This window comes from Solanum pennellii, chromosome 7 (genome assembly GCF_001406875.1).
Source record: "Solanum pennellii chromosome 7, SPENNV200".
Lineage (NCBI taxonomy): Eukaryota > Viridiplantae > Streptophyta > Magnoliopsida > Solanales > Solanaceae > Solanum > Solanum pennellii.
Window position 1 is genome coordinate 73,464,302 of NC_028643.1, and position 25,240 is coordinate 73,489,541.

At 34.8% G+C, this 25,240-nt stretch overlaps 4 protein-coding genes across 7 annotated transcripts in view; 3 read left to right on the forward strand and 1 right to left on the reverse strand.

Moving 5' to 3' along the window:
* The first annotated feature begins 2,442 nt into the window (after window positions 1–2,442).
* LOC107024434 (mitotic checkpoint serine/threonine-protein kinase BUB1) lies at window positions 2,443–9,210 on the forward strand. 2 transcript variants are annotated; one of them, XM_015225418.2, is made up of 14 exons: window positions 2,443–2,633; window positions 2,711–2,852; window positions 3,068–3,225; window positions 3,348–3,438; window positions 5,237–5,341; window positions 5,424–5,511; window positions 6,418–6,521; window positions 6,615–6,686; window positions 6,770–6,859; window positions 6,927–7,084; window positions 7,959–8,019; window positions 8,087–8,221; window positions 8,317–8,438; window positions 8,634–9,208. In XM_015225418.2, exons 1-14 carry the CDS (start codon window positions 2,560–2,562, stop codon window positions 8,821–8,823), a joined length of 1,590 nt encoding a protein of 529 aa, XP_015080904.1. In that variant the 5' UTR covers window positions 2,443–2,559; the 3' UTR covers window positions 8,824–9,208. The 2 variants fall into 2 exon arrangements, with proteins under 2 accessions (XP_015080904.1, XP_027774053.1); XM_027918252.1 differs by lacking the exons at window positions 2,443–2,633; window positions 2,711–2,852 and adding an exon at window positions 2,919–2,940 and having other exon boundaries at window positions 8,634–9,210.
* Window positions 9,211–10,122: 912 nt separating this feature from the next.
* On the forward strand, window positions 10,123–14,303 carry LOC107026580 (ADP,ATP carrier protein 1, mitochondrial). Its single transcript, XM_015227600.2, has 4 exons — window positions 10,123–10,374; window positions 11,824–12,328; window positions 13,038–13,409; window positions 13,832–14,303. The coding sequence occupies exons 2-4, from the start codon at window positions 11,846–11,848 to the stop codon at window positions 14,129–14,131; spliced, it is 1,155 nt and encodes a 384-aa protein (XP_015083086.1). The 5' UTR covers window positions 10,123–10,374; window positions 11,824–11,845; the 3' UTR covers window positions 14,132–14,303.
* Window positions 14,304–14,483: 180 nt separating this feature from the next.
* On the forward strand, window positions 14,484–16,402 carry LOC107025562 (leucine-rich repeat extensin-like protein 4). The gene has a single exon (XM_015226343.2). It carries the CDS (start codon window positions 15,080–15,082, stop codon window positions 16,205–16,207), a length of 1,128 nt encoding a protein of 375 aa, XP_015081829.1. The 5' UTR covers window positions 14,484–15,079; the 3' UTR covers window positions 16,208–16,402.
* Window positions 16,403–16,794: 392 nt separating this feature from the next.
* LOC107024050 (transmembrane E3 ubiquitin-protein ligase FLY2) overlaps window positions 16,795–25,240 on the reverse strand; it is a 12,478-nt gene continuing 4,032 nt past the window's right edge. The window contains exons 2-15 of one of the 3 annotated variants that reach the window (XM_027918333.1): window positions 25,000–25,075; window positions 24,593–24,720; window positions 23,580–23,689; window positions 22,146–22,203; window positions 21,252–21,318; window positions 21,097–21,174; window positions 20,431–20,588; window positions 20,286–20,345; window positions 20,082–20,175; window positions 19,622–19,789; window positions 18,537–18,865; window positions 18,197–18,313; window positions 17,910–18,078; window positions 16,795–17,209 (exon numbers count right to left, since the gene is read on the reverse strand). In XM_027918333.1, the coding sequence (XP_027774134.1) occupies window positions 17,977–18,078; window positions 18,197–18,313; window positions 18,537–18,865; window positions 19,622–19,789; window positions 20,082–20,175; window positions 20,286–20,345; window positions 20,431–20,588; window positions 21,097–21,174; window positions 21,252–21,318; window positions 22,146–22,203; window positions 23,580–23,689; window positions 24,593–24,720; window positions 25,000–25,075 (1,545 nt within the window). In that variant the 3' untranslated portion in view covers window positions 16,795–17,209; window positions 17,910–17,976. Of the gene's footprint in view, window positions 17,210–17,909; window positions 18,079–18,196; window positions 18,314–18,536; window positions 18,866–19,621; window positions 19,790–20,081; window positions 20,176–20,285; window positions 20,346–20,430; window positions 20,589–21,096; window positions 21,175–21,251; window positions 21,319–22,145; window positions 22,207–23,579; window positions 23,690–24,592; window positions 24,721–24,999; window positions 25,076–25,240 lie in introns of all 3 variants that reach the window. The other 2 variants (XM_027918332.1, XM_015224930.2) reach the window with 2 other exon arrangements.

Sequence of the window (25,240 nt, forward strand, 5' to 3'; positions counted from 1 at the left end):
GGGTGGGGGTGGGGGGTGGGGGTCAATTGTATGTGTATAATGTGTTTTCAAAAACAGAAATTGGATGTATGATAAATCATATGTATATGTTATGTAGTCCTAAATTATATGAGCACAACATTGGCCAACTGAAAAATCGATGAACAAGTGAGGACGGGGTGAATAATGACGAAATATAAACGCCGATGAGCAAGTGAGGTTAGAATGGACAATAACGATATAAATCTTTTAGATACGCGCGCATATATATATATAATAATTATCTTATATATATATATATATATATATATAATAATTATCTTATATTTGCAATCGTTTAGAAGTACCAATACAAAGAGTAATAAGTGAATAAAATACGCTACATTACTAATTTTAAAGCTTGCACTATATTAAAGGTTGGGCCCACTAGTCACTTATCATTTTAAATTTCATTTGTTAATTGAAATAAAGGAAGAGATTACCAAAAAAATTTAAAAAAGGATTAACAGAGATTGTTGTATTGGGCAGGGGTGTGCATCGGTTGCTTCGTTTCGTTTTTATGTATTATCGGTTTTGTTTATTGATTTTCGATTTTTAAATATGCTAATTCAATAACAAATCAATAAGATATTCTTTATCGGTTTTGATCATTATCAGTTCAGTTTTCGGTTTACCCAATAAAAAATATCCGTAAAATATATATGTCTTTTCACTTCTCTAAATACTTTGATATAGTGAAATAAGAAAGATAATGAGAAATGCATCAATAAGAGAAAATATAATATGAATGATATAATTACATGTTACCATCAAAACATAGTATGAAATTTTTTTATTTTAATCAGTTTACGGACCTTTACAAACTTGCAAATTGCTACAACCTACGATCATAAACTAAAAGTAAAAATAGTCTAACAAGACTAAAACTAAAATCAAATAACTACAATTGTGAATCTCTTACTTTAATATTTAAATTTTGAGTAAACAGTAAAAACTAGTAAAGCGGTCTAGCGTGAAGTTGGTAGAATATTAATAATTTAATATAGTTATAGTGTCTAATTATATATTAAATTATTAATATTAAATAATTAGGAAGGGTAAAATTATAAATTATTACCGCACCCAATAACCTAATAGTAAAAATCAATACCAAATCAATAACCCAATAACTTTTTTTAATAAACCCAATAAAAACTCAATAACCTAATTACCCAATAACATTTTTTTCGGTTCGATTTATCGTTCGATTCAATTTTTGCACACCGCTAATATTTCTAATATTAGGTTTCATGTTGCTGATATAGAAGTATATGAGTTTACATAATTTAACGATAATTGATACAAATCAAATTAATCAATCAATTGTTAAGCCGATAAAAAACCAAATCTCATAGAGAAAATATGTTAATTACCATTTTCCAGTTACAAATAACGCGAATGAAGATAGTAAGATCAATTCATTGTTGAAACAAAGCCACATGTACATTAAAGCATCGTTTTTCTTGAGGAGAGAGATCTTCGCGTAAATATTAATTAATTAATTATGAAGTTATAGCTAACAAAGTGTGATTTGATTAATTTTATATATACATCACGTAAGAAAATTTTTGGCTAAAATCATCCCTGAAGTATGATCTAAATTTAAAGTACATCTTTATGATATAAGTGAACAAAAAAAATCCTTGAACTATATTTAAAGAGTTGCAAGATTCATTCTTTTGTATGTTTTTTTTAAGAAACTGACGTTGCCAACAAAAAAAGTGTCAAGTCGAATGAATAAATGTGCAAGGTTATGCTAGTCAAATTAGGTGATTTTTTATTTTAGAAATTGAGGGTTTAAATCATATTTAGACAAAATATATTCAAATTCTAAACATTCTTTGTAAAAATATGGGCAAATACTACTCTAACTTCAAAAGTTTTAAATAAAATAATTTTTTTATTTTCATAACAAAATGCCTACGTAATTTCACTAAATTTTCAATATTTTTGTACATTATTTAAAATGTAAATTGGTATATGGTTGTAGATATATTAGGTACGTTCTAAATATTTTATCAAAGAAAATCTCTAAATACTTGGACGTAATATTTTTGAAATGATTTTTTTTACATAATCTTTTTAACCATCGAAATCTGAGAGTATAAATATTTTAAAACTTATTATTGATGCAAGTCAATTTACTTGATGATGCAAAAAAACATATAAATTAACAACACTCAAATTTAGATCCTGAGAATTGAAGATTCATTTTCTATCTATATTCTTATTCTTTTTAGCTAACTTTCATCTTCTCGTCGTGGTTAAAACATGACCATATTAAATTATTTTTTTATTGGTTCTATCATTTTCTTAACAAAAATATATTGAGGAATGATTCCTGCTATTTTTTCGGATATTATAAGAATGTATTTTGTTCACTTAGATAATATAAGAATGTATATTAGATTTGAGTCATAGTTAAAAAATATTTTAGTCAAAAACTCACAACAAAATTCAAATACAGTGTATTCCCGCCCGTTTCATCTCCCTGAACCAGTAGGACAATTTTTCATTTTCCGGCGAGTGAGGCTGAATCAGATGGCAATGGCCGTCATTTCAAAAAATCAAAGCAATACAACTAGCTCCGACGACCCGTTATTGCCTTGGTTATGGTACCTTTTTATCTTATTTTCTCCCAAAATTTGCATTTGTACTCGTTCAATTGTTTATGTTATGCCCTAATTTGTAGGTCAATTGAGAAATCACTGAAAGAGCGAAAGTCAATTGATGGAAGAGATCTGCATGAGCTTTGCTCGAACTGCATCAGTACCTTTAAGAACAATCCTCGGTACCAAAACGACGTCAGATTTCTCAAGATTTGGTTTCTATATGTAATAAATCCTATCTCCCTTTTGTTTTTCCTGTATTGATTTCTTTATGTATATGTTTAACCTAGTGATGTGAAGTGCTTGGGCAAAGGTATATTTGGGATTTAGAGTTAATTGGTGTAGAGTGTACACTACTTTTGTGATAAAGATGCACTTTGTATACAAGTGATGTGAAATGTTTGTTGCTTTATCTGATCTAGTGGTCGCTTGTGTTTCAGATGGATAGCAGTTCGAATCACGAAAGCATATATAGAGAAATTGAGCAGAATAAGATTTGTCTGTTCAATTCTTTGCTTTACGAGACATATGCGTTACTCCTAGAGGCAAAAGGGAGGTTAATTGATGCATTTCTCATTTACCATTTGGGAATTTCAAGGTTACTCTCTTTTCAGAGGACATATTCTCTTTTGTAGGATTATATTTCTTTATGCATGTCAGCACATGTCTGCGTTTGTATTATATGACATTAAATTCATGAACTTGGGACTCTGGTTTTAGGAATGCTGAGCCTTTGGGCAGATTGAAGAAGGCACAAGTGTTGTTTCTTGAGAGAATGTCTGAGAAAGTAACAGCTGGTTCAATACAGAAGGTATGTTTGGTTCTTTTTCAGAATCTGTGCCAACTGGGACAAGGTGTGATAATGTTATAAGTGTAGAGTTAGGTCTTTGGAAGTGGTGATGCTGGATTCAGTAATCAAGCTATTACCTAGAAAGAAACTGCTGAACTTCGATGAGATAAATAATTTATCTTGGCTTAAATGCATAAAGGACATTTTAAGGCCTCATGCTTGGATTTTCTTGTTATGCAGATTAGGGACCAAATCTCTGACATCTATTCAGCTATCTGCATTTCCAGCTTTCTTAGATCTTGTTCAGTCCATACTGCATAAATGAAACATAGATAGTGATGTGAATATCAGTTTTTTCTGCTTTCAGCAAAAAATATAATGCTAACTCTTTGTATTCCAGACAAGTAGATTTGGCCGGTTGATGAGTTCCATTAAGTTGATAGCTCATATGATGTATCAAATGATCAATGAATGTGATATAACAATTAACCATCAGAGCTTTGACCTAGATGACAGAAGGGGATGGTTTCATTTATAGAGTTCTAGTCGCCTATCAATATCGTGTAGCTTCAATAAATTGCACCATCACTATGCCATCTGATAAAGAAGGAACATTTAGGACCATCTGATAAATTGAAAACTCAGCTTCTAAAAAGTCTTAAGACTTAATAGACACCCTAAAGCTACTTAAAAGTATTGAGATATCAACCACCTTGTTGGAATCTTACCAGTAGTGGTAAGTTGAGTATTTTTTGCTTGGTTTACATTTGAAATTTGAGCCCTAATGATTTTAAATATATAATGTGTTTTCTGGTAACTTTAAGTATCTGCACACTTCTCAAATCTGCAATATCATATGTTGTTAGAATATGTTCATTATCAGAGAGTCAACAAGTGCTGATAAAGCAAGTCAAGTGTTGACTTTTGTCATGATGAATATTTAGCATCCATTTTATGATTGTCTTACTCTTTAGTAATTAGTCAAGTTTAGTTGTCAAAGAATTTCTATGTTTGCTGTGACTAGGATGGATATCTCGTATCCGAAAACTAGCAGTGCGGCCTGTCAGTCCTCCAGGGCCCAAATAACTTAATTTTCTCCCATGAACTATTTGGGTCAATGGATTAGTTCGATCCAAAAATTGAGATAATGGGTGTAAATCGAAAAAGGATTCATATGTAGTTGTTAATGGAGGTGAGGTTACCAAATTCTGAGGTGTCGGTATCAATTTATGCCTGATTCTTCGTCGCCGTAGTAAATAGGAGAGAAAATAGAATTTAATTCTTCGTTTTTACAAAAACTTTACAAAAAAAAATAAATAGTAAGCTTGTGACACTTTCAGACACCCTATTACATCACACAACACATTCTAATTTCAGTGCCAAGAATGTTATTAGTCATGTTTAATCTATTCTTTACCAAAAGTTAACACCCTTTAGATCTGTCAAGTTTCTAACATCCAGATAAGCTGGCCTAAAATCTTCAAGTTGAATATCAAGTGGTAAGTTGTAGGATAGTCACTGTACTTCATTCCCGTGGGGAGCCTTCAAGTTCATTTGCCCATTTTGTTGATTCTATTTACATGCATAACTAATTCCATCTTGCCTCTGGGCTATCTTTGTTGCTTATCACAGTCTTTTCTTTCAAACTGTGAGAATCTGATGTACCAGAGTTTTACAATCTCTTCTCATTTTCTCTTGTTTTGGGAATACTTATGGACTATTTCTTATGTTGTCTGGTATTTCAATTCTTACTCTTTTATTCCATGTGTTTAGTTGACACAGGATTATATTATTGATTTATTAATGCATAATCATGTAGATGGACATTGTGTCGGAGAATGGTGGAGCTTGTGTCAATCCATGGGTGATCTCAACAATTAAAAATCTGTTGCAGAAGAAGAATCCTGAGATAATAAGATATGATGTGAGATTGCTCAGAAGCATTTAATGAAACTATTTTACATGTTAACAGCAATTCATGATAGCTACATGTGAATTTTCATCAGGGATACCATCCAAGCAAAAAGGCGTATTCAGGAAAGGTAGCACTGTCAACTTTGCAGAAATCTGCCAGGAATAAAACTATTGATATAGGTAAAAATTCTTGTTTCTTAGTCTATAATAGCTACATAATATTTGATGCTCACTGACAATTGCAAAGATTAAGATGGCGGCAAAGTTGGGACTGGTCTTGGCCCTTGGGGCAACACATCTTCTAAATGTTCTGCAGTGACCATGGAGGACTAAGGTCTCTTGGGACTAGTACCTTGATACTTGGGTCCGACCCCCAATATATACACTAGTATTTTATGCCTTGGTTTGTTTAGCATGTATGCCCTTCACAATTACCCCTTGAATTGTTTTCTCTAGATGCTCTTGAAAATTTTAAACAAACATCACCTAATTCAGATACATCATAAGTTTGAATTGGATATACATATATTTTTCATAACTTCCCCCATCTTTTCTTCCCTCACAATTTTTTGTGTGATTAAAGGTGGTATGGATAATATTAAGCTCTTTTAAATGAGATGCTTACTGGTATCTATTAGATAATAAAAAGAGAGCCAGAGGAGTGTTATTGAATGTTATCACTAGATGTAGAGAGCTCATTCATTCCTTAGGGTATCTGCTGTAGTTTGGTGGATATCAACTCCAGTAGGGAGAGGTGGCAGAGGCCTAAATCCACCCCCATCAACTTGAAGAGTGCATGGTGCCTAAGAGTTACTTATTGCACTTTCTGCCTTACAACAACAACAACATTCCCAGTGTAATCACACAAGTGGGGTCTGGGGAGGGTAGAGTGTATGCAGACCTTACCTCTACCTCATGGAGGTAGAGAGACTGTTTTCGGAAGATCCTCGGCCCAATTGCTCTTTCTGCCTTAAATTTTGGAAATGGAATTTTATGACAATATCTGATGAATTCAGTTGTCTATAGACATGAACATGAACTTGGTGTGCTGTCAGCTAAATGTGTCTCATCGTGGAATGGTTTCAGGTGGATACAGCTATCAGATCAAGGGATGTGCAGGTCAGGGAGGATTTGCTCAAGTATTTAAAGCATGTTGTGATGGTAATCCAGATGAGGTTGTCGCACTTAAGGTGAAATAATAGTTTATCCTTATTTCCCTTCATGAGGAAATCTGACACTGGAAATGTCCTCACGTTTCTTTTTTATGTTATTGATCTCTGCAGATTCAAAAGCCAGCTTTCCCATGGGAATTCTACATTTATCGTCAACTGGATATGAGAATTCCTGAAAAAGAAGTATGTAGTATGGAAAATAGACTGTATATTGGTATATGCTGGTTAGGAAAATGGTACTGATTTGTTTTATTCTTATTCACCAGAGATTAAGCTTTGGGTATGCCCACAGATTGCATCTATATTCGGACTACAGCATACTTGTTTCTGACTTCCTGGCTAATGGCACACTTCAGGTAGGTGTCTGTTGATCTTTCACCTTCAACTTGAATGATATGATTCCATGACTTGAGCACCTTGCAGGATGCAATCAATTCCAATGTTGTGCTTGGTGGGGCCATGGAGGAAGTATTATGCATTTATTACACCATTGAGATGCTCTGCATTTTAGAAATTTTGCATGATACCCGGATTATTCATGGCGACTTCAAACCAGATAATCTTCTGATTCGTTATGCAAGGTAACTGAAGCCTTCATTCCACTTATAAACATGAAAGATATTTACTCCTTCTATGCTAAAGCCTTACATGTTAATACTTGATCAATAAGGCATAGTTAACCAGAGAGTGTCTGCATCGTGCAACTTCTACGGTTTTACTCACTTTTTGGTTCTCTTATCCTTCTGAAAAAGTGTAATTGGTAGGACTGATACCTTTTGAATTCCATCGGACAGGATAAGATGTTACATACATTGGCATGAGGTTGCAAAATCTGTCCTTGTAGGTTGCTTACAGTTTCTGTTGTTTATATGGGTTAACGAAGAAAAAGAAATTCATGGTTCTAAATGTCTTCAAAGTTACCTTCAGGTCAAGTTTTCTATGGTTTCTTGATGTCAATTTTATGAGAGGGTTGCTGTTAATGTTTGCTTCTATATGGAGTTCTAACTTTCACTATAATTTCTTAAACAACAGATTAGAATGAAATATTTGAAATGCTTTTGAGCAATAGTTATTTTTGCATCTCAAGGTTTAAAGGGAGAGAACTCTTGATATCTATTAATGAACTCCCAGGAAGCCTTCCGAGTATCTCAGATGAAAACTTCTGCTGACCCAATTTAAGTGCCCTAATTTTATCTAAAAATGGTTTTTCAAGGTGAGATTTAAATTATATTTTATTAAATGGAGCAGAGTGTATATTGAGGGTTTATATTGCCAACTACAAATAGTTTGGGTTTGAGGCGTAGTAGTATTTAAATAAGGAAATACTTACTCTTTGCTTTGGGAAATTGGACCAATTTTAGGACTATTCAAAATATCATTTTATTGTTGAACTGTGAAAATAGAGTAGTTTAGGGGCATCTCTCTAATGAAGTATATGCTATCGTGCCTGTTCAGGGACGATCTGGCAGATGACGTGGAAAATTTTCGTCACCGTACTGGTTCATGGAGGGAACAGGTATTTCTACGCATTTTGTGTTGGTAATAATGAAACATTGGCAGACTATCACAGTTTTATTTTCCAGGGACTTAGCCTTGTCGACTGGGGACGGGGTATAGACCTGAGTCTTTTCCCTGACCAGACCGAGTTTATAGGGGACAGTCGAACTTCTGGTTTCCGCTGCATCCAAATGCAAGAACAAAAACCATGGAAGTATCAGGTAAATGCCTTTCAAGATCTAGCAACTTTATAGTCCAGATGATTAAACTGGTGCCGAGTGGAAACTAGATTTTTGATATCTAATGGTGATACCAGGTGGATGCATATGGCCTCTGTGTTATTGTACACATGATGCTTCACAATTCATACATGGAGATTGAGAGAAGACCTTCTCCCCATGGTGGCCATAGTTATCAACCTAAGTTGCCTTTTAAGCGGTATGTCTTTGCGCCACTGCCTGTTTGCTGGTATATCTTGTGTCCAAATAATTAATGCTTGCATCGTCTTCTAAGTTTGAAATTTCCGATGGTTTGGTATATACTAATATCAAGTCATTATGGTCCACACGGAATGGAAAATTCCAGTTGCTTATTGTTATGTAATATGATTCGTATTCTCCATTCTGCTTTCAGATACTGGAAAGTTGAACTCTGGAAGAACCTATTCACCAAGTTACTTAACGTAGACCACACTGAAGATCATAAGAGCATGTTGAAAAGCCTGAGGGAATCATTCCAGGATTATATGTGCTCAAATCCTCAGCTGATTAAAAAGCTTAGGCATTTGCTGGCAAAGCAAAAAACTTCCTTATGTTCTTCATAGAGACGGTCTGTAGAAAAATGCGCCCTGAAGCAGTTCAATGTATCAAAGCCTCATTGATTTACGAAACTGTATACGCTCATGCTCATATATCAAGGCGTTGTGGGGATTGGCCTACAAAGCTTAATGATATTCATGAATCTGCAGAACTGTAGTTGCTGCTGTCCCCGTCTTTCCAAAATTATTTTTCAGGAAAGATAGGCTAGACTTGTATGTGTCATTTGTATCCAAAAACAACATATAACTGGTGTTGTTAACAGTTGAATTTCTCTGTGACTTGCAATTGAGTAGGAAGCAAACTTCTACTGATCAGATATTGTAACTGTATTCGCTAGAATGTGAAACTTTACTTGGAACTTCAATAATTTATGTTAATTTTGGGACAACTCACAAGAGTGCTCTTCATTTCAATTTATAAAAGGTTTAATCTGTTTTGGGCTGTTATATGTATCTAAATAAATTTAAGTAGTATGTTAATATCTCCTTTCAATATCCTTAATACAATACATAAATAGAAAAATTGTATTATACAATTTAAATTGTGTCAAGTCAGATACGAGTTTATAAAATCCACAAGTAACCTATTTGTCAATAAAGTTAGATTTCAAAGATACAAATTTTATAAACAATAACACTAGGTAATTTTTCCTCATATGTTCAAGCTTGACGAATCAAATTACCTATGCCGATGAGAGATAATATGTTGGGAAACTTACATAAATATACTATATTAAAAAAATATTTACCATTTATAGCAATAATATTTTTATTTCACTTGATCACTTTTAATTCATTTATAATACAAGTTTAATACATATTACAAAAAATAATTTATTATTCACATATAATACAAATTTTATTGATGAATAATACATTTATCACACATTTTAATACACTTATAATACAATGTGACAATTTTTTACCAAACAAACATGATAGATTTCAAAAAAACAATTATAATTCATATATATTGCATACATAATTCACTTTTAATACATATTACAGATTTAACAAAACATTGCTATAAATGGTAATAAACAAAAAGTATCGCTAAAATCAGTAATTATTTTTTAAAATGTATTAATTTATGTAATTTTTCCTAATATGTTCTTGTAAAATGGGAATTATGAATTTTTAAGTTCAATTTTTAACGTAAACAAAAATTATTAAACGACACGATTTTTGTGAATGAATCATAGTACCATGTGAAATTAGTTAAGCAACCCGTATGACATGGTTATACTATATATCGAAAAGAGAGAAAAAAATATAGCTATATAAAATAGTGAAAAAAGATAGAGAGAACCTTAGTCTCAGCGCCACCATAATAGACTATGGATGACTAAAAATAGTAGTGTTGAATGAAGCGCGAAAATGGCAGTTAGTATAATATTGGCGGAGAAAGAGGGTCAGATGAGTCAATAATTTGGAAACCCTAGTCCTCTGTAGCTTCTAGAAACTCCATTTTGCTAAAATACTCACTCAGCTTCATTGAAAAAATATTACTTTCTGCTCTCCTCAGAGCTGGGAACGAAACCTCTCGCACTCTCTCAGGTATCGTTTTTCACTCTCTCTACACGTAGAAACACCTATACTCTGTGTAAATGTTGCTAATACGAATTTTGTTTACTTGTCAACTTAATCGGATCAGTAGATCAGTTGATCGTCAAGTTCATGAATTTTGTTAGGAAAAGTTGATTACTAATGTCTTTACTATGCAATTGTGATTTGCTGTGTTGTTGTATGATTGACGGATCATAGTTATCCCGTTGGCAATTTGGTTGTTTATTGAGTGAGTTATGTAGTTTGGTTCAGCAGAGTTGAGATCATCTCTCATTTGCTTTTTCTATGATTAGTTTTGAGGTTTGATACTTTCTGATTTGAGTTTGGATTTTGAAAATGAAAATAAATTTGTTTTTATCCATGGTATTGGTAAATATCTTGGTTGTTTATGTATAATCTGCATGTTCAGGGATGTAGCTACATAGTCTTTAGGACACCCTTCGTCGGAAAAATTATACCATTTATACAAAGTGGTGAAATAACGTATTTTAGACACCCTTAACACAACAAGGTGTTGTAGCCTAGTGGTTTAAGGTGCCTTGAAAGAGCCAATACTTTAAGTGTTTGCGAGTTCAAATCTCTTTTCAATTTTTTTTTCATGTATATTACGTACGTTTTTCCAAATTTTTTCATGTATATTACATAGTTTAATTTTAAAATTTCTAGTGCACAATGTACTCGTGTACAATTTCTAGACACCTTTCGTGAAATTTCTGGCTACGCTAAACCACTGTGCATGTTGAGGTGACGTTCTGGTGTTAAATTACTACATATCTATCTATTAAGATAGAAGGTTAGTAGGTAGCAGTATGTTGTAGTTGTAGTTTTGCTCTGTAGTATCTTGTCCTTCGATTTTTTTTGCTCTATGTTGTTTCTTGTACCTTGATCATTGTATTGTTTTGTTGTAGTTTCCATTTTGTTACGATCTGGTGTTTCTTGTACTTCCATTACTTCTCTTTTTGGATTGTTTTTCTTGAGTTGAGGGTCTATCGGAAGCAACCTCTCTACTTCTGAGTTAGAGGTAAGGTCTTCGTGCAATCTACTCTCCGCAGATCCCATTTTGTAGGACTACGCTGGGTATGTTGTTATTGTTGTAGTCCCTTGTTTCTCAGATCCAAAGTATTTACCTGATTCCTTTGTTGATTTCTGTCAATACACAGTAATTGTCAAGTATCTATTTCTAAGTGTGTTCATGTTGAATTGTTTGGTAAATATTCTATTGTGTTTGCTTAGAATTCCTATTTTGTCCCGATGTCTGCGAGGATGTGCTTTTATAGGTAAGGGTTTGACTGCTTAGTGATTAAATATCTGTATTCCAGTTTTTGAACTGAAAGCTCCACAGTGTAGCTTAATTATTTGGTTCCTTGCTTATAGGAAGCTTCCTTGCTCCACTATTTGTATCTTTAGGAATACTTCAGTTGCTATTTTTCTTCTTTGCAGGTCACTGTGTTGATATACAAACATGGGGGATGGTTCAGCGCCTCCAACTGCATTTCAGAAAATACATGGGCATTCACACCTCTTCTCTCTAATATCTCCCCACACGCATTCTAAGTATACTGGTTCATACAACATGACTGGTGGATATGTCAATGAAATTCTACGGGGTGCTTGTATGACTAATTGCCAAGCCGCTAATCTGGAAGTCCGTCAATTGGGAAATCCTATTCTCATACAGGCCCCATCTGAAGAGAAGAAAGCTAACAGTTTCGTTGTGGATTTTCTTATGGGAGGGGTTTCTGCTGCAGTGTCTAAGACAGCTGCAGCTCCAATTGAGAGAGTCAAGCTTTTGATTCAGAATCAGGATGAGATGATAAAGGCTGGTAGACTTTCTGAACCTTATAAAGGGATTTCAGACTGCTTTGGTAGAACTATCAAGGATGAAGGCGTCCTTGCTCTTTGGAGAGGCAATACTGCAAATGTCATCAGATACTTCCCCACTCAGGTTGATTAACCTTACTTTCTGTTGGTTGACCCCTATTCATTGTCTACAATGTAGCCTGCTGCTTAACTTTTTCATCACACTTGGGGAGCACTTCTCCGCTTTTTTATTTTTGTTCAAAGATTGTTGTTATTTACCTACAAGGCTGTTATTAAGATAATACTACAACAAAATATAGAACATGTGAACTGGTTTTGCCATCATTACTTTGAACATTTTACTTTTATTGTTGTAATGATTTAGAGACCCTGGTTGCTGGTAAACTTTATTGTGTCTAACAAGGATAAGCCCTGGATTTGAATACATTTTTCCAGCATTTTAAAAGTGCTTTGATTCATTTGTTATTATGATAGTGCTGAAACTTTATGCATCTCTCCAGATGTGTATTGTCAAAAAAGCTAACAGAGGAAGACTTGAGGGTATCATCGGTACATTTGAGTAGTTTAAACAATTACATGGACATGGTCATCACTACATCATCTTGTGTCCGTAGGGATCATTAATTTCTGCATTTCTTTCATTAGTTAAAATTTTCTTTATTGTAATATTGTTCGACTTTATAAATCTCTCTAGTGATGTGCACTGCCTAATAAAGAAAAAAAAGACGACTTGAAAGTAGCATAGGTACATTTGAGTAGTTTAAAATTTGTGGTCACTATTGCAACATTTTTCATCCTTCAGATTTATTAATTCCTGAATATGTTTTTTGCAGGCCTTGAATTTCGCTTTCAAAGATTACTTTAAAAGACTCTTTAATTTCAAGAAAGACAAGGATGGCTACTGGAAGTGGTTTGCAGGAAACTTGGCATCTGGTGGTGCTGCTGGTGCCTCATCCCTTTTATTTGTGTATTCTTTGGATTATGCAAGAACACGCCTTGCTAATGATAATAAGGCTGCAAAAAAGGGTGGTGAGAGGCAGTTCAATGGTTTGGTTGACGTTTACAGGAAAACTCTTAAGTCAGATGGTATGGGGGGGCTTTACCGTGGATTCACCATCTCATGTGTGGGCATTATTGTTTACCGTGGTCTGTACTTTGGAATGTATGATTCACTTAAACCAGTACTTCTAGTCGGTGACATGCAGGTATCGGAAATCCTAATTCTGATTCAATTTCATTTTATTTTATAAATTCATACCTTAAGCACACACATTTCATATGCTGGATTCTTTTGTCCTTTTGACACACTTTAAACCCCCCACCCCCGCCCCACACGCGCTCTCACAACTTCACCAAATATTTCTGTTGTTTCTCCTCCCTTTCGTCAATGATGTAATATCCATACGTAGAAGTTTATCATTTGAGATATCAATACATATTTTTCATGATTTGGTGATTCAAACCATTTCACTACATGCATATGACTTATGTGTGATCAGTCCCTCATCTGCTCGGGTCATACCGTCAACATTTAGAACTGAAGGATGATCTCTATTTCTAGTAGCTTTAATTTCCGTGCCATAGTGTGGCTGGTATAACACTACTGCAATATTCTGTTTTTTTACAGGACAGTTTTTTTGCGAGTTTCTTGCTGGGATGGGGTATCACTATTGGTGCTGGTTTGGCTTCTTACCCAATTGATACAGTGCGTAGAAGAATGATGATGACTTCTGGAGAAGCAGTCAAGTACAAGGGTTCAATGGATGCATTTTCTCAGATTGTTAAGAATGAAGGCACTAAATCCCTCTTCAAAGGTGCTGGAGCAAACATTCTACGTGCTGTTGCTGGTGCAGGTGTCCTAGCCGGGTACGATAAGCTGCAGCTTATTATGTTTGGAAAGAAATATGGGTCAGGTGGCGGTGGCTAATCTAATATGGTGATGAATGATAATGACGAAAACTGTCCTTTGGTTGTGTAGATTTCCTTGATTGTCCAGTCCTTTTGAATAATTTTCCCAAACTATGTCATCTCTGGTTGGCATTCTCTTGAAAGTTTATTCTGGAACAGTATTTTCTTGAAGTTTTTCTTGTTTCTATGGAGCTCTGAAGCTGTTATAAAATTTTACTTTCTGCTACTTCTTAGTAAGACCTACACACTCGTCGTAAGTAGTCAATATCAGTCTAGAGTAATCAATCAGGTTTGATTGAAGTGTTCAAATCATCTAAAACATTTAAGAGAAGTAATAACATGCTAGTTGAACGATAGTGCATACTGAGATTAACCATAGGATCTTGGCTGTCCTAGGATAGATTTAATCCACCATTCAACTAGAGAATATAGTTGTTGTTGTACCAGTTAATGCTTTAATGAAAACTCCCTAGCTGAGGGCTCTTATCACCTTAAAACTTTGTTGAAACGAAGTCATTTGCTTTAACTTCAAGTTAAGATCCTGTTCTTACCTATACTGTGTCCTTATTCAATCCCACTTCAAACAACTGAGAAAGCTACCTGTAAGGAGGGAAGTCTATGTCATTCACATCCCCTTAACTCTAACTTTATCTGCAAATATCATGATCATTGTTAACGTTGAATTTGCCCATCTTGTTGATGGATCTAGAATCCAAGAAATTTCTTACGAACCATCTGATAAAGATGTGAGAACATTGTAAAAAAGACATCATTATGTTGGCTGCTATTTCTTAGAGTAGTTAGGTTGCTGTTATTTCAGTTGTTGTGTAAAATGCACTGTGGATGTAGTAGTCATATCATTAGCCAAAGGACCTTAAGAAGTATTTGAAAATGAAAGGATATCTCACCTTATAAAAATCAAGTAGAGGCTGTTGAGTGATGCTTGCATTACTAGTCATCAACAAAAATGGCTTCATTTTCCTTTCCCATTACCACTACTGCCATTGTTATCTTGCTTCTAAGTCTTACCTCCAATGTGTTCAACAACTCAGCAGCCAAACACAGCCATTCCTCCTCCTCCGGTAAGGGTATAAAAAACCCGAGGCTGCAAAAAGCCTACATTGCTCTCCAAGCTTGGAAACGTGTTATCTACTCTGATCCTAACAACTTTACTTCTACTTGGGTTGGCCCTTCAGTCTGCAACTACACTGGCATATATTGCGCGCCATTCCCTAATAACACCAAAGTCCAAGTTGTTGCTGGCATTGATCTGAACCATGCTGATATAGCCGGTTTCCTACCTGAGGAACTCGGCCTTCTCAATGACTTAGCGTTGCTGCACCTAAACAGCAACCGCTTCTGTGGAATCCTCCCACTCTCTTTATCCAACCTCACTCTTTTGCATGAGCTTGATCTCAGTAACAACAGATTCGTAGGACCTTTTCCTAACGTTGTCCTCTCTCTGCCTTCCTTGAAATATCTTGATCTTCGCTACAATGAGTTTGAAGGGCCATTGCCTCCTCCACTCTTTAGCAAAGATCTCGATGCTATTTTCGTTAACAATAATCGTTTATCTAATGTGATCCCTTCAAATTTAGGATCAAGCTCTGCTTCTGTTGTGGTTTTTGCTAATAACTACTTTGGAGGATGCTTACCACCTAGCATAGCCAACTTTGCAAACACCTTAGAAGAGTTGCTCCTTATTAATACAAGCTTATCAGGTTGTTTGCCTCCTGAAGTGGGATTTTTATACAAGTTAAAAGTTCTTGATGTGAGCAACAACAAGTTAGCAGGGACAATACCTTATACTATTTCTGGTTTAGCTCACTTGGAGCTACTAAATTTAGCTCATAACATGTTTACTGGAACTGTACCAGAGGGAATATGTGTATTACCTAAGCTCTCAAACTTCACATTCTCTTATAACTATTTCTGTGAGGAGCAAGGTATTTGCAGCAACTTGACATCAAAGGGTATAGTTTACGATGATCGTCGAAACTGTTTGCCAGAAAAGCCTCTTCAGAGAAGCAAGAAGGAATGTGATGCTGTGGATGAGCATTCCATTGACTGTTTAGCATTTCATTGTGGCACTTGATATTGTTGTTCATGTGTTGGTTCTACTGAAAATATGTCAAATTAGTACTAGCTTGAGTTTTCCTTGATTTCTTTTTTTTTTTTTCAAATTTGGTAGCCAATGTGAAAAAGGAATAAAGTCAATAGTAAGTCTGTAAATATGGTGTGTGATGAAGTTTTTTTTATATATATATACATATATGTTGGTAATTTAACTTTGATGCTGTTTATATGTGTTGTCCCAAACAATGATTCTCCTTGAAATTTCACATTTTTTCATTTTTGGTTTAATTTTTGTCTGTTGCTACTTGCATATCAATTAGATGCAATTGTTTATTGCAAATGTGGATTTGTAACATAAAGTTTATTCCATGTTTGGTTGGGATAGAATCGCAGGATAACTTGCTCCGAGATTAGTTATCCTAGGATTATATTTTAGTGTTATTTTGTCCCATCGAGGGTGAATAACAATCCTGAGATAACTAGTTCTCCAACTAACAGAGCCGAGTTTTGGTTACACAAGTCCCTTCCCTCAAAATATTCCAAATGAGATCTCATTAGTAAATAAGCATATGAAAAGCCTTAAATATTCCAAAGTACTACACATAATAATTCTAAATTCCAGGTCATTTTTGACCAAAACTTGAATTTAGTTTACAATTTCATCATTTATTGGGCAAATTAAAACAAATTCTGTAGGAGGAACCATAGCATAGTACAACAAAATCAGAAAACTGTACACACAACTGTTCTGTGAAAAATTATCACTGCTATCTACCTGTAATTCAACTATGTAAAGGTGCTACAATGCCCAACTTGAAATTTACAACTTGCTTTCTATCTCAAAGAAAATGTAATGAAGTACAAGAGAAAACTAGAATGTTATCATCTTGAATAAAAACTAGAATGACCATAATGTACATCACAAGAATTGCACGCGGCAATCTGGTGTTTCTGCGTTAAAATTTTCATAAAACCTACTTTAAGACTTCTCAAGAACGCTCTGATCCACTCCGACACCAACCTGAGCAAAAATACAAAAGCTCAGTCACACGTTTTTCGTTCTGGATCCAAGGGAAGAAGGAACCTTTATATCTATAGAGGGAATAATCACAATGATATGCATTTATAGCCTATTTAGCCAAGCTTCAAGAAAGCCAAAAATGATCATTTTAGAGAGTTACGGCGTTTGGCCAAAGGGAAAAGAAGCTCTGAATAGCATAAGTTGTTTTCAAGAAGCTCAAAAAAAAAAAGTTGATGTTCTCTGGAAGCACTTTTGGGACCTTCGTCAAGCATAAATTGTTACTCTAATATTATAAAAGTGATTTCGAAGTGACTAGCTAAATACAAATTGCTACTCTACCCAAAAGTACTTTTTCTGAGAAAATATACTTTTAAAAATAAGCAAATTTTGGAAGTTTTGACTAAACAGGCTATTAGTCAGACAACTTGTTTAACTTTTCAACAACTCATGGACACACTGAACTTCTTTGCATAACTTATGTACGGCGCGCATGTCCTTTTTTATCTTTCTTATGATGGTGGTTTTCGGACCAGGTTACATACATCGACTATTCCACTAGGTATCTGCTCTTACCAACACGGGTACCGGGTAACTCTGTCCACCAAGGCTTGGTAGATGGAAGAAATCACCTAGTATCTTGTCTCTACTGGGATTTAAACCCTATATAGTGCTTAAAATAAATTCATGAACAGATATTTACCTCATTTGACAGGTTGGTGATGTCAGTTGCTGTATATTAACAGGAACTCAAAAAAAAAAACATCTGTTCAGGCTGGAGGAAGAGAACGTCGGCATGTTGGGCACTCCATCTTTATGTCCATCCATCTTTGCAAACACCCCGAATGAAAGAAATGATCACAGGGCGTCACCTGAACATCAGTTGGCACATTATAACCATAAGAATTTTTCTTTCCATTAGTAAAATCAAATCATATTTGTTAGGAATTCCACATTATAGTGAGAAAAGTCCAATACATGTAGCATTACCATGCAATTATTTGAACGTTGAGTGAGATCAATAGCAGTCATGCAAATGACACAGTCAGTAGCATGATCTCCATTCTGATCAAATCTTCTGTAATAACTATATTTTTCAGGTAAAATCTGCAACACATCAGCAAACTTACATAAGATAGGTCACTAGTCACTACAAAACTCATAGATGATTAAGTGTTTCTTTGTAAAGATTATTTTTTTTGTCTAAACCATATACCTTGTATACTAAAATCCGAAAAGATAGGTCAGAGAAAACTTAATAATTGCAGTTGATTTCTCACTTCTAATAACATAATCTATATCCTCGAAAAACAAAAGAGCAGAATAATACCTGTCGTGGAATGAACCACCGAGATCCAAGATAGTGCTGCAAAAGAAGAATTAATGCCTGCACTGCCATGAAAATTCCCAAACAAATGCACCAACTTTTGTCGGGCTCTATGCGCATAAAATTATGAGGACAACCAAAGACATATAGTGGAATTGCTAGCCGAGTAACAGTCATTCCCAAGATGTAATGAGGATGCAACGGTTTTCTCGAGTCACGAATAACGTTAGTTACAATTTGAGGTATCCAAAAAGAGTGTAAAAGGAAAAGGAGTGGCCGCAGAAACCTATGGAATTCATACATGATTAAAATTCCACCTAAAAGGATCCCATCTGCAAAACAATGTTGGAAAACAAAGAGATATGAGCAGGTTGTCCGTGACAATGATACTAATGTCTGACATAGATCAAGTTTGCACGAGACAGAGGGAGAGAAGAACTAATGAAAGCTTTTGTGTTTCCTTACAAAATTTGAGTGACTACATTCTCTTGTATTACTTCATAGTTCTTACGCTCACTATGTCTAATGATGTTAGAATGACATAAAGAGAACGTCATAAAATCTCTTTTATCCTTGGGCCGTTGGCACCCATCTGAACCAAACCAAGCACTATGTAGTATGTTGAACACGAAAATATTAATTTGTTGCTAAATTTTGCAATCTAAATACTGATTTTTATCTTAAAACCGTTATCTCAGATCAGAAATTACAAATTTTCTGAAGCCCAGTTGAGCCCTGAATGAATTATTGAAAATCAGATGTTACATCCTCCTATGCTAGGTATAGAAATGGAATAGATTCAGGATGTGTTATTACATTAACTTATATCAAAGCAAGTGCAATTATGTCAAAGAAAACTTTTAATGGAAAAACTCAAATGTGTTATTTACTCTTCAACATCTAATTTCCCCTTTCCCTTTACTTGAACCATGGGTCTATCGGATAACACTAGGTATGTTGTTGCATCTAATATGCCCTTTCACAAGAGCAATACCCTGCAGCCAGACACGTTCAAGGTACAGACACATAGAGCTGATGAGTCAGTTTAATTCTATGCACATGTTCACATTTCAGCAAGAGATACTTACAGAAGCGGCTGTACAGAACTGACAGTTCGCGTCTCATTGCTTGCCAACCCTCTCCACTAGTCATAGGTCTATTTGCCTTCCATATAGCGAGAAGATATCTCATCTCAAATATTGAGAAGACAACGAACTTGAAAAATGCAGCGGTTGCAAAAGCATTGAACAGCGATTCTGTAAAGAATGACGGGGGAGGAGATTTTATTTACAGAGCGCAGAGCCGCTAGAAACAACAAAAATAGAATATTTTATAGTCTCTGTTAAGGGAACATATACAAACTTCTAAGAGTTGGTTACGGGGAGGCAAAGCATGACATAGAAATGCCTTGATAAAAAGTTACTAACCAATACCATGTTAATCCCTAGAGGGGCTACCTCATTGTTACCACTATACAACTTTAAGATAATAAAACAAGCTAAACGTGCTGGCTATAATGACTTAGATAATAGCTACCATCAAACTTACCAACAAGTATGCCTGCAGTCAGATGTAGAAGACAAAGATAAGCATCAATTATTCCCTGTTGTCCGATCATCAAAATTGAAACTTTGGCAGCTCCCTGTAAAAAGATTATCAGACACCATTCATTTGATTTGACACATTGCAACAGCAAGATAGTAACATGGGAAGACTTATGTCATTTATTGTAACAGAATCTCATATTCTTACTGATTGGGTATTGCTATGTTCCATTTGCCGAATGAGAAGGAGCACTTGAAGAAAAGAAACCTAGGTTTCAAGAAGTTAAGGAATCCACACAAATGCAGTTCATAGAAGAAAATAACATCAATGAATAACAACTCTTCGAGGATACAAAGGTGACCATTAACGTGTAGTTAACTGCTTTGTTGTAGTAAACCTCTATATTGATAGAAGTGGCATTCAATAGCATGGGGGAGAAACAGTCTCCATCATCATCCACTGAAGGGCTCTCCATCAATCCTTCTAGATGATAATGGTCTTGATCTCCATCTGGAAAAAGACAAGTAACTTAAAATATGTTCCCCAAGTATTTCCTCAAACTAAAGCATAAGTTTGAATTTCTAATGATACATGCTACTCGTAAAATCTCCCACGGGTTTGGACAAAATGCATTTTGGCTCATGTACAGCTGTATACTAATTAAAGATCATGGGTAGAAAAGCACAATGCATCAATATCTATTGTTTTGCATTATCAGGGCATACACGATGCTCCAAGGAAATGCAACAAAGGCAAAGTTAGAGCTTCTAAAAGGATATGATAAGAAGTTCTCAACTAACATCAATATGGAAGTTAAATCTACGTTAAAAACTAATAATATCCAATGTAAACATGAACCAGAGAAACAGAATTAGAGGAAGTTAACAAGCAGATATCATCAGATGATAGAAAGGAGCAGCGTGAATACAGAATCCAGAGTTCAGTTCAAATGGTTTTACATAAATAAGGGAGCAAACCGGGCAAAGAGATGAACAAGTAAAGAAGAAAAATCAAGTACCATTAGTGGAAGATGACACTCGAGAAATTTGTGCTGCAATTTCAACATTACAATGTTTCTCCATCTCATAAATAGGCGCTGCAGTAACAGAGATACATAGTTTAAGCAATGGTTAAAAAAGCTAAATTGGATCAAGGTTGAGTAATCATTATTACAGTGTTTCTGTTTCCAAATCTTATCTCGTGGCGACTCTTGGAAGACCTGAGATGAGAAAGTTCCAAGCTGTGCAGGAAAGGTAAGATAAAGAAAAAGATATTATCATTTGATAAAAATTGACATTCAATATTTGATTAGAATTCTTTGAAAAGAATGTAAATCAAAATTTGTTATCATAACTTATTATCTAGAATACAGATAATTCCTGAGCTAAAAAGAACATCTCCTTTTTTAGTTGAAGTCTATTTAACTAAATGGCTCAGTCTCTTAGCTGCCATTATGAAACATAAAAAAGATTAAGAGCTTCCTGATTTTCTGTCCATTTTTTGATCACAAAGAAGCTAAATGTGACGACATGGGCATTGAAGTAGAAGTTGTCCATTTGCAGACAATGAGCTTTTCAATTGTCAACTCTTTTCGGACCATGTCAGTCCCTTTTAAGGTTCTTTTTCTTAAGAAGGATATCAGACCCTTTTAAGTTGGGAAATAAAATTTATGAAGGAACAAATTGGTAGAGGGAGTGTGGTGTGTGAACGATACAACAAGTTGCCTCCAATATTTCCTGTTTTTTCATATGGAACAAAGAGTTACCTCTATTAATCACCACTAGTAGTTTCTTTCATTTTTTGTATAAAAACATGAGCAACAAATTTGCTTTATTATGTATGCATTGTCTCAATATTGTATACAAGAGAAATCATGTCATTCATGGATGAAAACGTTAAATTTGTCAGTGACAGTGACAGAGCGTTTCAAATTCAAAATATTAACGGAAATACATAACAGCAATGGAGAAATTTAAAGTAATCATGCTCAGTGCTAGCAAAACCCACAAGTACAGATGTCATAAATTGTCACGTCAAAGGCAAATAAAACATGGTTCTGATTAATACCAAATGATAAGGATTTGATAACAGATAATCATCTTCCTGGCCAAATTCACCCTCTTTGCTGCTGAAAAAGAAGCATAAATGTCAGTTGATGAAGCATTCCAAATACTAATACCATCTACAGGCTTGTAATGGGCGTGACTGAAACAATAGTTTAAATTTACATAGGTCGTAGACAAGAGCTTTTGGATGGATTTTTGGATCAGAGCCTAAGCATGACTAATCTCCTACTACCCAACTCGATGCCAGTTGGACTAAAACAGAGAGAGAGAGAGAGAGAGAGAGAGATAAATAGAGAGAGAGATAAATAGAGAGAGAGAGCTTGCCTTTCAATTCACATCACACAATGGAGGTTTGTGAGTCACCTTAAAAAAGACCAAGGATACATGAACCACAAGTCTCTGTCTCAATTTGGTTATTTTAGTTAATAAGTTAGATGCCAAATTGAGCTCCTTCTGTTTGAAAGAGTCTCAACAATAAGAACTAACTAACCCTAGCGAAATAAAGATGTTTTTTTATATAGTTTGTTTTGTTATCTTACATTGTTTCTCAATGCAATACCTGACACCTGAGTTACAGTTCGGTTGCTACAAAAGCAAACAATAGTACCAAAAATTAAAAAAATTTCAGCATTTGTATGCAGGGAACTTATGGAAAAAGTTGGAGGGCCATTATGGAAAAAGTTGGAGGGCCATTATGGAAAAAGTGACTAGAAACATTTCCAAAAGAAAGTATTTTTATAACAGTGGTGTCCGGACTGCGGACCAACATGCACGTGGCTCACTGCTATATTATATTCCAGCATTCTGCTACCAATACTAGTATCAGATGACTCTATCCACCAAGACTTGAGCAATAGAGACGAAGTCACCCAATTTTTCCCTCTCTGAGATTCAAACCTTAGTCTACAGAATCATTGGATCAATTTAATCAATCCAATCAACTAACTATGCCCAAACCCATGACATTAAGGTATAGTCTTAAAACAAATAGTTAGAAGGAAATTATTTCTTTTCCTTTACAGCTTTACAGCTATTTTCCTAAGAAATACACTTTCTACTATCTTTCTCAACAATACTTCACAAAGCTAACCTGAGGTCATAATCCTTCACCATATCTTTTATGCCTATTCATAACCTGATATAACCAAACTCAACACTAAAATACCCAAGTCCTAAGCCTCTACATCTTATGTGTGATATTACTGTCATGAACTTCATAAAGACAATTTTCAGGCTGCAATCTCTCAATAAGAAAGTGAAAATAGCTTTGAATTATAAAATATTAGTTGAGAGTACTTCTAATTTATAAAGCTCTTTTATTTTCGTTCTACTATAAACGGACCTTTCAACATCAATTTTCTGCTATAAAGCAAGATAGGTGGTTAGACGTATATACGCAAAGAATTTCCTTTCAGCCAAGTGACAAAATTAGTACCTGTGAGCTACCATCCGAAGTTGTCTGAATGGCCATACATATACACCTTCTACTCTGATTTGAGCACCCCCACGTTCATTGTCAAAAATATCATGGAAAATTATTACTCCCTGTTGTTGGCAACAGTAAATTATATGAAGATAATGTAATTGAAATAAGTGATGCATCATAGAAAGTATATCCAACTGAGGAAGATAAAGTGCTCCACTCGACATTACTACTAATTATAGCAGGCAAAAGAAAATTTTGAATTCACAAGCATTATAACACAGCTTTTGAAAAGCTCATCAAAGGAGCATAATACATCGCAAAAGCCTAGCAATAGGGCATAAGCACATATGACTTTTGCCTATCAGGTTCAGATTTTCGAGCTTAAAATGGCAATTGCTACGGTAACCACATAGATGTCAGGAATACCATCATACACCACCATGATTAAAGACTATCAATCACAGCAACAAATGGATGATACTCTGCTCGTAATTCTAGTGGGGATGTTAAATAAAAATTTGTTCTGGCTGAAAATTATATCCAACCAAAGTACAAGCTTCGAATTTGGGTAAATGACATAGGCTCTAGAATAATCATGATATAAGCAATCTTCTAAAGGGAATTTTTGGTCATCTCCAAAACCAAGACTAACATGGAATAGAGACTTCAAAGTTACAGGCTTACAGCAATAATAACAGTTTATGACTCCCCATTCTTTGCAGATGAGAAAACAAGCGATGCAATCAATCATGGCATGCAATTTGTTGTGCAAGACTTCCTTTTTCCAAGATTAAAAAAAAAGAAGACAAATGAAGGTGTTGTATTTCATCCAATTTCAGTAAAGTAACTTCTTTCCTTTTTGGTGGCAACTTATATTCCAGTAATCATCATCTTGTAGAAACTACAGAGATACATCTTTTTTTCATTTCTTTTGATACGGAGAGACAAGTAGTTCGTGAAAAAAAAGGTCCCGAGTAAACACAAATTTGTATAAAGAGTGATAATTAAGATGGCAGAACTACCTGAACATAGTGTACACCAGTTATTTTTGTAGGAGTACTAATCAATTCCAGGACAGAGTTACCATTGGATTTCTTGAAATCAGGAAAAAGGGAAGAGTTATTCTTTGAATCTAGGAACCTCCAAGACCCTGCAGCTCAAATTGCAGAGGAAAATATTATTAGATTCAAGCCAGTAGTAGCAAGGAAAGTTTATTTATTTAAGGAAGTATGATATTTTCTTTGAGATGTCTTCTGCTCAATCCATAGCATCAGTTTTATCTTCTTAGCCCAGTGTATTTAACAAAACAGATTAGGTACTATCATTATCTTCACAGGAAATTAGTCATCAGATAAGTAAAAGAACATAAAGAATATGTCCCAAAACTCAAATGCAATATAAGCACCAGAAAGCAAGTTAGCTTACGGACCTCTGAAGGTCCCTGTTATATTCCAAGCAGAAAATGGCCCAAATTCATTCTCATCCTTCCTTGCAGAAAGCCACTGCTACCAAAAACATGAAGAATGTGATCAGCAATTAGGCAGGAAAAACAAGCAGGCATACTATAATAAGAGATCACTTTTTCTTTTCTTCTTCTTTTCTCTTTTATTTTGATGACTGTGAGATAGCATCTGTAGTCTAGACTCTGTGTGTGTGTGGGGGGGGGGGGG